General features: G+C 41.5%; 3 protein-coding genes across 3 annotated transcripts; 2 read left to right on the top strand and 1 right to left on the bottom strand.

The window, feature by feature from the left end:
* Positions 1 to 297: 297 nt before the first annotated feature.
* LOC115682094 (cellulose synthase A catalytic subunit 8 [UDP-forming]) lies at positions 298 to 7178 on the top strand. The gene is made up of 13 exons (XM_030606232.2): positions 298 to 614; positions 1215 to 1291; positions 1476 to 1527; positions 1644 to 1785; positions 2428 to 2694; positions 3125 to 3470; positions 3616 to 3753; positions 3998 to 4123; positions 4205 to 4417; positions 4858 to 5116; positions 5199 to 5398; positions 5633 to 5986; positions 6318 to 7178. Exons 1-13 carry the CDS (start codon positions 437 to 439, stop codon positions 6900 to 6902), a joined length of 2937 nt encoding a protein of 978 aa, XP_030462092.2. The 5' UTR covers positions 298 to 436; the 3' UTR covers positions 6903 to 7178.
* A 956-nt stretch (positions 7179 to 8134) lies between these two features.
* LOC115682096 (SAP-like protein BP-73) lies at positions 8135 to 10123 on the top strand. The gene is made up of 3 exons (XM_030606234.2): positions 8135 to 8384; positions 8789 to 9115; positions 9316 to 10123. Exons 1-3 carry the CDS (start codon positions 8270 to 8272, stop codon positions 9831 to 9833), a joined length of 960 nt encoding a protein of 319 aa, XP_030462094.2. The 5' UTR covers positions 8135 to 8269; the 3' UTR covers positions 9834 to 10123.
* A 244-nt stretch (positions 10124 to 10367) lies between these two features.
* On the bottom strand, positions 10368 to 12477 carry LOC115682099 (60S ribosomal protein L11-1). The gene is made up of 5 exons (XM_030606237.2): positions 12320 to 12477; positions 12096 to 12203; positions 11974 to 12016; positions 11488 to 11683; positions 10368 to 10768 (listed from the first exon to the last, which is right to left on the bottom strand). The coding sequence occupies exons 1-5, from the start codon at positions 12320 to 12322 to the stop codon at positions 10570 to 10572; spliced, it is 549 nt and encodes a 182-aa protein (XP_030462097.1). The 5' UTR covers positions 12323 to 12477; the 3' UTR covers positions 10368 to 10569.
* Between the last annotated feature and the right edge of the window lie 325 nt (positions 12478 to 12802).

Genomic DNA, 12802 nt, shown 5'->3' with positions numbered 1-12802 from the left:
ATAAGTTTTATTAATCGGTTTTTCTCCATTTCTTTTATAAATTCGTCCGCGATCTTGCCGTCGCTTTTGAAGATGTGAGCAGCCCAACAAAACACTTTCCTTCATCTTCCCGCGAAAGTTTCATGTCATCTCCCTCCTCTGTTTCCCGAACCAAACCTCTGCTCTGCTCTCTCTCTCTCTCTCTCTCTCTCTCTCTCTCTCTCTCTCTGTGCTTGCACACGATGACACCAACATCGCACCCTCCTCACCTTCCCAACCACCGCCATATCATCCCCTTTAAGCGTTCCAAGGAATCCCTCCTCCACCGCCTTCTCGCTGACCCTTCGCGCTCTCCCTTTTCTTGTCTCGCTTTCTCATATAAAGAAGTGAGAGAATACGGGAATACTCCACCTGGGTATCGCCAAGAACTCATTGGGTCGCGAAAAGATTGGCCAAGATGATGGAATCCGGGGTTCCCCTGTGCAACACTTGTGGAGAGAGTGTTGGGGTTGACGAGAAAGGCGAGGTCTTCGTGGCTTGTCAGGAGTGCAATTTCCCCATTTGCAAGGCTTGTGTCGAATATGAGCTTAAGGAAGGAAGAAAAGTGTGTTTGCGCTGTAGCACTCCATTTGAAGGTACCACACTGCTTTCTTGCTTCTTCTTTTCCTTTTCTTTTTTGTTTCCGAGGTTAGTTTTGATAGGACAAATGCATGCTTTACAAATTGTTTTCCTCTTTTTTGTTTTATTTATGTTTTTGAGGTGTTGTTTGTTAATTTTGATCGGATTGGTGCTCATTCATGGCATTGTTGTTATCGTAAGACATGAATGTTGCCCTGGGAGTGATCTCTTGGTATTGATCATGATGATGAGATGGGAAACTCTAATGGGTTACAAAAGAATTCGTGACCGTGTTTGGTGTTAGGCTCTACTAATGTATCTATTGCAAGTTGCAATTAAGTTGAAGATCCATGTAAACTTTGTCTTTGCTGATCGCTCTGATTTTCACCAACAAAACCGACAGATAGAACTTAAGAGGAAAGAAAATGCTCATCATTTTCTGCCTTCATTTTGGTAAATCTTTCGATGAGTTAGTGTAGAAGCTTGAACCATCAGATGGCAATTACAATTATATATACACCAGTTGGAATGTGTTGGGTGTGATGTGATGGAGAGCATCAGCATTCCAAACATGACATAATTTTTAAATTATTTGCAATGGTTTCTTTTTTATACAGCGAACTCGATGGCTGATGCTGAGAGAAATGAATTGGGAAGTCGATCGACAATGGCCGCTCACTTGAATGATTCTCAGGTATAAGCATTTTTTGGCAGGTCTGTCCGTTGATTCTTCAACTTTTAGATGAGAGCAAATCAAATTGACTCTAATATCAGATATGTGATGAATCATTTGCTTTCAGTAGCTTTAATTTACGCCCCATCTTAGTTTTGTATAAAAGTTCAGAGTGGGAAGACTACATCTATTTTGGTTCTTACAGGACATCGGGATTCATGCTAGACACATCAGCAGTGTGTCTACGTTGGATAGTGGTATGTACTTAGCCACTGTAAAGGGAATTTTGATAGATATGTTTGATATAGTGCTTGTACAGATCAATTTATAGTCAATGTATTTGAAACTATCTTGTCTCATGCTTTTCTTGAAGAATACAATGATGAGTCTGGGAACCCTATCTGGAAGAATAGAGTGGAGAGCTGGAAGGACAAAAAGAATAAGAAGAAGAAGGCCCCAACAAAGGCCGAGAAAGAGGCTCAAGTTCCGCCAGAGCAGCAGATGGAGGAGAAGCAGTGAGTACTAAGAAACCAGAGATGTAAAATGAAAGAATGGATCTCTTGTACGAGTTGGTGGAGATAAAGCAGAATCTTAATAAGATCCAAAAACTCCAAAAAGGATGATTAGTTTGGAATTAGGATTCAGGATTCTTAACAGCTTAAAAATTTTCATGATCTTTAGTTTGAACATCGATCTTGGTCCATGAATAGACACTTTTCTAGGTAGTTTTTTAATAGGATTGCTCGATTGATCATCATTTATCGATAGTAATTGCTTAGAAAAAAGACACAATGTAGTTGTCGCTTGATTTTTGTTTATTAGGTGGTTAATGTTTCCAGTGTCGGCAATAGGATGGACCGGGCCTAGTATATTTGCTATCTCTTATTTATGTTCCTACTTCTTGTGACTCTGTCAGATCGGTGAGTGTTAGATCTAAGTATAAAGTGTACCTTTACATAAAATAAGCTCCATTTCAAAGTGAATGTAGTTGTTGTTTTAATCTAGGAAGTTATGACCATGCTGACATGGTTTCGTCACTTCATAGTCGATTTAATTTTTTTTTTCTCTTGCCTTTTGTGTAGATTTCACTGATTCACTGCTTTTACAACTTTTGTTATAGATTAACGATTCCATGATCATGCTGGTTGCTCTTGCAGAATCGCTGATGCTGCGGAGCCACTCTCGACCGTTATCCCCATTCCCAAAAGCAAACTCGCACCGTACCGAACCGTAATAATAATGCGATTGATCATTTTGGCACTTTTCTTCCATTACCGAGTGACACATCCGGTCGACAGCGCCTATGGATTATGGCTTACATCCATAATATGCGAGATTTGGTTCGCATACTCATGGGTGTTGGATCAGTTTCCTAAGTGGTCTCCCATAAATAGGATCACTCATGTTGACCGACTATCTGCAAGGTATGAATTTAACCACCAAAACAAAGAGATGTTCGTCAACTTCTTAGAGCCATTAAATTTTAAACACTCTATGAACATCAACACGCTTTGCTGATCATTCAATCTGCAGAATGGTTTCTCTCAAGGTTTATACTAGAAATTGGGCTTCAAAACCATAGGTCTCTGTTGAATAGACAGTTTCAACTTTTTTCTTGTTTTCAGATCATGCAGATTCAAATTTGACAAAGTCAAAAAAAAAAAAAATCACCTGACTGTAACTTGGTGACCTTGTGAAAATAATCCTTAATTGCTTTCACTAAGGTTTTCTTAGATAAATTTTTACGTGAAACAGGCACATGTTCGTGATACTCAAAACTGTAAGATAGATATAGCTTTCAAACTTGATATTGAAAGTGAGATTCAGAATTTGTTTTGTTCATTCCCACAATAGGTATGAAAGAGAAGGTGAACCTTCGGAGCTTGCTGCTGTTGACTTCTTCGTGAGTACAGTCGATCCACTGAAAGAACCACCTTTGATCACAGCCAATACAGTGCTTTCCATCCTTGCTGTGGACTATCCTGTTGACAAAGTCTCTTGTTATGTTTCTGATGATGGCGCTGCGATGCTCACATTTGAGTCTCTTGTTGAAACGGCCGACTTTGCAAGAAAGTGGGTACCTTTCTGCAAAAAGTTTTCAATCGAGCCCCGTGCGCCTGAGTTCTACTTCTCTCAGAAGATTGACTACTTGAAGGATAAAATTCAGCCTTCTTTTGTGAAGGAACGTAGAGCAATGAAAGTAAGTTTTACCTTGTTCCTGCTTTTGATAGTTTGATGGGGTCAATTCGAAGCTCAAAATCTATGAACAGTAATGAACATAGTGTAACTGTTAATCTTATTTGATTAACTCTTATTTTTATTTGGTATTTGATATGTGGCAACAGAGAGACTATGAGGAGTATAAAGTTCGAGTTAATGCTTTGGTAGCAAAAGCACAGAAAGCGCCGGAGGAAGGTTGGACTATGCAGGATGGGACACCTTGGCCTGGAAATAACTCTCGTGACCACCCTGGAATGATTCAGGTGAAGCAGCCTATTTCCAAATTTTGTCTCCTCTTTATTTTGTCTTGAACAATTTCAAGACAAGAAGTCAACAAAAAAAACTTCATCATTCTCTTGCCACGGTAGATTTCTTGTTTAAGCAAATGATCCACGTAAATAACTGTCTAAAAAGAGACTTCATCGTTCTTTTGTCAAATTCTTTCATAACTTGCAGTACGGTGTTAAAAATAGTTATTCTGAGACTTAGCTGTTTTACCCATTCAAGGTTTTCCTCGGAAATAGTGGAGCCCATGACATCGAGGGAAATGAACTTCCTCGGCTGGTGTATGTTTCCAGAGAGAAGAGACCCGGTTTCCAACATCATAAAAAGGCCGGAGCGGAAAATGCTCTGGTATAGCAATTTTTCTGCTGATTACACTCTGCTTTTCAAATACCTTTTCCATTACTTATGCTGAAAATCATGAATAAACAGGTGAGAGTATCTGCAGTTTTGACAAACGCTCCCTACATCCTCAACCTTGACTGTGATCATTACGTTAACAATAGTAATGCTGTTCGTGAAGCAATGTGCTTCCTGATGGATCCTCAAGTTGGTAGGGATGTGTGCTATGTGCAGTTCCCTCAGAGATTTGATGGTATTGATCGCAGTGATCGATATGCCAACCGAAATATCGTTTTCTTCGATGTGAGTTCTAAATGTTACTACTTTTCTAATTGATTTAATTAGCCAATTCTTATATGATGCCAATATGCATTTGCTTGTATCTGATTTACTAAACCTAACTATCCATTAGTGAGCTATTTAGAAACCTCATTCTTGTATAGTATCATGTCACATGTCTTGGAAAAATACTACAGTTTAGGAGTCAAAATTTGGGAAAATGATTATTCACTTAAGCTTTATTTTTAATCATAGTGGATGCTTCATTCTAAGATAGGACTCAGACCGACATTGCTTCTACACATTTAGGAGTTGAGTTTCGAGTTCATGACACGTGTACGTGTACATATAACAAAGTTTAGTCAACTTAGTTTGGGTGTCAAAAAACTTTGGAGCTTAGTTTCTATGGCATAACATGAATTCCATGCCATGGTCCGATCACAACTTTTCTGTATTTTTGTCAGGTCAACATGAAAGGGCTGGATGGAATCCAAGGACCAGTTTATGTCGGGACAGGATGTGTTTTCAATAGGCAAGCACTCTATGGATACAGCCCCCCTTTTATGCCGACTTTACCAAAGCCCTCCTCATCATGCTCGTGGTGCGGCTGCTGCTCTTGTTGCTGCCCTCCAAAGAAGCCCACTGAAGATCTCTCAGAAGTTTACCGAGACTCAAAAAGGGAAGACCTGAATGCCGCCATCTTCAACCTTGGAGAGATTGACAGTAAGTCGAGAATATAAATGCAACTGTCTGTGAAAATCAAGTTGGTTTTTGCTTGTTAATGCTAATTGGCCTTCTCTGACAGATTATGACGAGCATGAGAGATCAATGCTGATCTCTCAGATGAGCTTTGAGAAAACCTTTGGCTTGTCCTCCGTGTTTATCGAGTCAACACTGATGGAAAATGGAGGAGTTCCTGAATCTGTCAATCCGTCTATGCTGATCAAAGAAGCCATTCATGTCATTAGCTGTGGCTACGAAGAGAAGACCGCATGGGGCAAAGAGGTACTCACATGGCATATCATGTCAATCTCTCTCCTCGTTTTGCGTCATGCTGCTTATTTCTTCCATGCAGCACTAGCTAATTTGGCTACTTCTCAATTCTTTGTTAGAGGAACATATTCTCAATCATCTTGCATCGTTCAAATTGCTAACTTTCTTAATTCTCTGTATCTTATATGCTTATACCGACCATTTTAGTTCTCGCTATTGATATTGACTCAATTATTCTTTTTTCAGATCGGTTGGATATACGGCTCGGTTACTGAGGATATCTTAACAGGGTTCAAGATGCAGTGCAGAGGATGGAGGTCAATCTATTGCATGCCCTTAAGGCCTGCATTCAAGGGATCAGCGCCCATTAATTTGTCGGACAGATTGCACCAAGTTCTACGATGGGCTCTGGGTTCCGTGGAAATATTCTTGAGTAGACATTGTCCGCTATGGTATGGATTTGGCGGAGGCCGACTCAAGTGGCTTCAAAGATTGGCGTACATAAACACCATCGTTTATCCATTCACATCCCTCCCTCTCGTCGCCTATTGCTCAATTCCTGCGATCTGCCTCCTTACTGGAAAGTTCATCATTCCAACGGTAATTTAACTCGCTCAACCTCTTAAAAGACTTGCTTAAGATATGGTTTATGTAACAAGGGTCTTGAACACATTCCCAAGAATTTGAGAAGTACATGGAATCTGTGCTTGATATATAGCCATGAACTAAACAAAAGGAGATACGACCACGTCGATTCATTGCAAGTATCTTTCACTCTTTTCTGTGGTCATTGTCTCACCTGCATCTTCTAGCATATTAAGATCAACAAGCATAGCAGAAGTTGATTGATACATTACGTGTATCCAATGACCTCACAATTCTGGGACCTGATTGGGAGAATATTATTATTTTCTACTCTTTTCTTTTTCAGCTTTCCAACTTGGCAAGCATGCTATTTCTTGGTCTTTTCCTCTCCATCATCGTCACAAGTGTGCTCGAGCTGCGATGGAGTGGTGTGAGCATTGAGGACTGGTGGCGTAACGAGCAGTTCTGGGTGATCGGAGGTGTCTCGGCCCATCTCTTTGCCGTCTTCCAAGGATTCCTGAAGATGTTAGCTGGCCTAGACACCAACTTCACCGTCACTGCCAAAGCAGCCGAGGACGCGGAGTTTGGTGAGCTCTACATCATAAAGTGGACAACGCTGCTGATACCCCCGACCACTCTTCTCATCGTTAACATGGTGGGTGTCGTTGCCGGGTTCTCTGACGCGCTAAACAAAGGTTATGAGGCATGGGGACCGCTCTTCGGCAAGGTGTTCTTTGCATTCTGGGTGATTCTTCATCTTTATCCATTCCTGAAAGGTCTCATGGGTAGGCAGAACAGGACTCCGACCATTGTGGTTCTCTGGTCGGTGCTTCTGGCTTCCGTCTTCTCTCTCGTCTGGGTAAAGATCGATCCGTTCGTCAGCAAAACCGACGCTAACCTCACCCAGAGCTGCATTTCTATAGATTGTTGAGTGAGTGTTGGCCAGTGTTTATCAGGATCACAACCTGTTTTCGCGGTTTTGCGCATCTGAAGATTGGGACATACCAAGTTTATGTTGTTGGAAATTTTGCTAAAGAAAGGGTGATTGTTGGAATGATTGTTACATTTCTTCACACTATCTCACAAATTCCTGTCTCTGTGTGCTTGTAAAATGGTACAAGGAAGAAAGAGTTTTCCCTGTATTACTTGAACGATCAGTGATAGAATGTGTGATGCACGGAATCAAAATCTATTTTTTTACTCTCTATTTTAACAATATCTCAAACTCAAATTTACTTTTGTTGGTTTTACATTCCATCGTTTGATTAATTCAAGGGGAGTAACAAATTTTCTCCACCAGTCATATATTAAATGATATTAGGAATATAAGTCAATGTTGATTTTTGCCCCCCACGTAACTCTAAATACACTAATTGGCTCATTTTCGGTTAATTCATGTTAAACATTTAACGATTTGGACCACTTTTTTTTTTTAATCGGAATGGGATTTGGACCACCTTATGTAGAGAAGAAATTGACAATTTTTATTTTATAGAAAGGCATTCATTCTTAACACAACATGAAAATACAAATACAATATGAGTCGAAGAAATTGAGGAACACATAAGGCTGACAAAATCAAAATTGACATGACTTAACAAGTTCCGGCGTACTCTTTTAACCAAAAAATTGTATGTCAGCAATAAAACACTTTGGTAGCAACACAAAATATAACACCAACACAAGGACAATATATGATTTCCTGTCTACTCGTTTTATCGCAACCCAAACATGCCACGAGTTTTATCATTTATGTATAAAGAGAGTGATAAAATAATCAAAGAAACGTGACATTTCCGTGCATTTAAAGATTCTAGTGGTCTGGCATTAAGTAAAAGTCCCATTTCAAACTTCGTAAATGGGTGGACTAGTTGAATCGCGTCTAGCCGGTTTGGCGACATTAACGCTCACATGAGAACTTGGGGGCAATGGACCGCTTGTCGGATAGATTGGTGATCCCCAGACCAACTAATTTTACGGCACGCTACGACCTAATTTCGAGTATCTTCTAACAAGGAGCGACGGCATAGTTGTCCATATATCATGCTCTTGGACCTTCTATGTCTTGGAGACTTGACATCTAGAGCTTCAAGATATAAGGTAGAGAGAAACTTGGGAAAAGATGTGGTGGAGCTTGGAAGAGCCTTGCACACATTTGAAAGATGTGGTCCCAATATGTTCCGTCCGATTAGAAGCAACAGCAACCACAAACAGTAGGTGTCGCCGCTGAGAACAGACGAGGAATACTAGGTTCATGTTAGAGTGAATCAAGAAAAATCTCAACTTCATAAACCAGTGATGGATTCAGTGATGCTGAATCTGCATTCTGGTGTTATCGTCCAGTTTCCTGCTTCAATAGCTTCCATCAAGCAGCAACAACTCAAGGTCAGAACCGCTGTTAGTTCTCCTAAAGGTAACAAATTCGACCAAACTCGTCCTAAAAGTTTTAGCTTCGCGTATTCTGATCCCAATACTCCCAGTTCCAGTTTTCCCGCAATTTCAGTTCTTTTAATTGGTGCATCGATAGCTTCGTAGCGAGAGGAATGTCTTCGAGTAACGAGCTGATAATTAAGGAAGATATTACGGATCACAACGTGGAATCGCTGTTAATCAGCAATTCAATGAGTTCTTAATCACTAGGACTGAATAAGCTATTGATTATCTCTTTCTCACAACTGTTACAATGCAAGCTTCTCCAGCTATTCACTCTTTTGATTAAGGACTGTAAGCCATGTTTCTAATCCTAGTTCTAGTGCTGGGCATTAAAACTTCGAAACTGAGAGGCCATTTCTTGATGCAGCCTGTTGAATTTGGCAGAGAATGTACATTTTGCTTCAATCATTAGGCCAAGAAACGAGCATACTGAGACGAGTCCTAATGGAAGTAAAAGAAGCCAATCTCCTCGAAAAGTTTCTGCTTCAGGAAGAGCAAAGGATGATGTATCGAAGATATCCCCGTCCTCCGACAAAAAGGTTAGTTCTGTCAAGCAGGAAGAGATAATTTCTCTGTTCAGACGGATACAATCTTCAATCTCAAAGGCAGAGTCGGTGAGTGATGAGAAGAAAGAAACCGACCCGAACCAGAATAAACCTGCGGCCCAGTCAGTCTTGGAGATCATTCGTCGATCAAGGAAGCGAGCAAAAGGTAATGCTTACGGTGACTGATCTACAGACCTTGTGTGTATAGCATTAGTCCAATGCCAGAACGGAAATGCAAATTTACAGCTCGTCTCTCTCACGATCTCACTTGATTACAATGAGAAATCCTGGCCTTTCATGCTCGAAATGGAACAAAAATAGCTCCCCAGTCATCTTCTGTTTACTTATTTGTGATGATTCGGGCAGACAACAAGCAAAAGCCAAGGAGAAAGCGCTTCCCTGAGAAAGAAGAGGATGTAGAACACATTACGTCACCAGCAACCGACATCAAGTTAACAAGGCCACCATCCAATTTTGTCAAGAAGACTCCAATCCCATTTCCATCGGCACTGAGGGGAAAGGAAGAACAGTGGAATGAGGCATCGCCAGCCACAGCCGGGAGCAATGACTCCACTGTGCGGAAAATAGAAGAGATGAAAGAAGAGGATGTAGAACACATTACGTCACTAGCTACCGACATCAAGTTAACAAGGCCACCATCCAATTTTGTCAAGAAGTCTCCGATCCCATTTCCATCGGCACCGAGGGGAAAGGAAGAACAGTGGAATGAGGCATCGCCAGCCGCAGCCGGGAGCAATGACTCCACTTCGCGGAAAATAGAAGAGATGAAACTTCAACAGCTCAAGGAGTTGGCTAAATCTAGAGGTGTTAGGGGCTATTCAAGGCTAAAGAAGAAAGAACTTGTAGAGCTACTGAGATCCTGAAGCACCAAACACCTTTCTTCAGTAACAGAACAAATCTCACTCTTAAAATTATTGAAGGAGATGATAATGACCATCCGGTATTTGACTCTGGAAGTAATTGAGCCTCCCCTTTGTTACTTCTTGTACACCCGAGATTACATGCAACCGTCTCGCACAATTCCATAATGTGTAAATTAAGGGACCTCACTAGGTAAAACTTGAACAATTCCAAGCTGTAAGAGCGAAGCCTTCTGTTATCCATGATGAATTGATGGCTATTTTCAATTTAGTCGATTATGGTTTTCATTTAATGTTGGATATTTACATATAATGAAGCACCACCTTCCCATTCAGATTTAGAAGTCATAAGAGATCTCTATTTCAGAAAATACCATCAAACTCTACCTCTCAAAAATTCCACACATTCTCCGCAGTCCAAACAGCTTTGGAACATGGTATTTTGTTAATTAGTTTAAGGGTGACACTTCAGCTGAAGGGATTACTAACACATACTTTCACAGGGCAGAAGTGGCATGAAAGAGCAACAACAAGATGTGACACACACCGTTTGCCAAGAATATGAAAAAACCCAAAGGTAGTCTACATAACAGTCAAAAACAATAAATTACCAGAACTTCTTCTTATACTCCATCTCAAACAACCCTACAGAGGATATATAGCTTCCAATACAAAAGTATTACCAGGTAAGAAACTGTCAAAAAGAGAAACTCGGCGAATCCTTCGACGTACGGTATCCCTAACCTGTGATGTTTTGAGACTTGTTAAGGATCACACCTTCATACTTAACTTGGAACCATTTCATTGCATCCTCTTTTGTAACCCTGTGCTGAATTCCTACACGAGATTTGCATCTCCTCCTGCGACCAACACGGTACCCAGGGCGCTCCAAGACCACATAGAAGTCCATGCCATAAATACCGGTTGAAGGGTCATACCTAAAAAAAGAATAACCCTTTTTAGATAAAGTAAAGACGCGGTTTTCAGGGGAAAAATGATAACTTTTGTATGACGTTCACTTTGGTGCCATGACTTTTCACTCGATCACCTTTTTTTTTTTTGGTCATGACTCGATCAGCCGAGTGTCAAAACTTTTGTACAGCACTTCGGTGCCATAAAATTTTGATCGATTACTTAAGTGCCATAACTTTTAAAAACCGTTTTACCACAAATGCCATCAATTGAAATTCGACATGGCATTGCACTCATGGTAAACATTGTTTAAAAGTTATGGCACTCAAGCAATCAATCGAAGCGCTAAGGACTAAAATGACCGTTTTTCCAAAGTTGTGACACTCAAGTGATTGATTGAAAATTTATGACAGGGCTGTACGAAGTTATGGCACTTGCGGTGGCTTTATTGCAGTATATGTACAGTCCAAAATGGAGGAACACTGATTGTACAATAGTCCATAGACTTTGTACAACAGCAACCCTAGAACCCACATATAGCATTCAGAACCAAACATCTGAGACGTTGTATTAGAATGTAGAGAAGCCCATAACATCAATACCAACTACAACATGTAGGTTTTCGCTTTATGACAGGAAAAATAAGTTCACGACTTTTCCTATCACACAAGACTAAGCAACAAAGGAAATCTTTGTTCAAAACTATACAAGTGCAGAGAAACAGAATAAGCACACACAAACTTACTTGATTCCAAGATCGATGTGCTCCTGAATGCCGAACCCAAAACAGCCAGTGTCACTGAAGTTCCTCCTCAAGAGCTCATACTCCTTCACCTTCAAACCACTCTCGAGCAGCTGCATTGCCTTCTCTCCCCTCACCGTGACATAGCAAGCAATCTTCTCATTACGCCTGATCCCGAACGACCTCACAGTGTACCTCGCTGCCGAAACCAATCAATCAATCAATAACAACAAAACTACTCATGTTCCTTTATCGACCGCGACTCGATCTTGTATGCAGTTCCATGACCGCCTCCGTGGACTAAAATTTTCTCCAGAATCTTAAATTCCCCTAGTATGACCACAATTCAATTTCCTATGCAGTTAAGTTTCCATCGATTTCATCAGAAAAACCCCCAGGAGCATGTGAAAAAAAAAAGAGAACACCTTTACAAATAAAAACGAGAACCCATTTTCCACAGAAGCAAAGGGTGTGCAGAGAGGCTCCTACCTTTGGAAAAGACAGGAGTTTGGCCGCTGAGCTGCTCCAAGACCTGGGAAAAACAACAGGTCAGCCTTGCTGGGCTGGCAAAGAAAAACGAGGTAACACACACGCGCGATCACAATCACAACCTTGGAGGCGCGCGTGAGGCGATCGCCACTCTCGCCGACGGAGATGTTGAGGACCAGCTTCTGGACCTTGATCTCCCTCATGGGGTTGGACAGCTTCCTCTCCGACGCCTGCAATTCCCCCATGGCTTTAGTCCCACCAACCACAACCTCAACACACACGCACACACCCACAAAGCGCAAACACACACAGAGCACACAGAGCACAGAGAGAGAGAGAGAGAGACCATGGCGGTGCAGAACAGTAGAGCAGCAGGAGTTGGCGAGCGGTGATGGAACTGGAAGTGAGGAAGGGCGGAAAGCTAGGGTTTTTGTGAGTTGGTGCGTGGGCCGCTGGGGTGGGTGAGGACGAACCGGGTCATCGCGATGACCCGACCCGACCCGAGATGGTTGCGTCGGGTTTGACCCGCTCGTGCTTATAATGTTCTAATTGGCGGGAAATGGGTGAGGATGGGCGATCAATACGACGAATCATTTTGAGCGAACCTGTCACCGCCGGCACGACCGGACCGGATGCGAGTTTTGAAGAAAGCCGGAGCTATCTTTGCATCTGGTGCATCGGTCAAACCTACGCTGAAAATCGGGATTTTTCCGAGATCGAGGAGTAATTGACAGATTCGAACTTATGGCTAATAGGGTTTCGAAATTACAGGAGGAGTAAGTATTATTCAATATGGCGAACCACCTCGGAGGTACTTGATGAGGTGTAA

Source organism: Syzygium oleosum, unplaced genomic scaffold (assembly GCF_021117445.2).
Source record: "Syzygium oleosum isolate NSW1041296 unplaced genomic scaffold, Sole_v2.1 Sole_v2.18, whole genome shotgun sequence".
Classification (NCBI taxonomy): domain Eukaryota; kingdom Viridiplantae; phylum Streptophyta; class Magnoliopsida; order Myrtales; family Myrtaceae; genus Syzygium; species Syzygium oleosum.
Note: the sequence above shows the minus strand (reverse complement) of the source record. Positions and strands in the feature narration are given on the sequence as shown.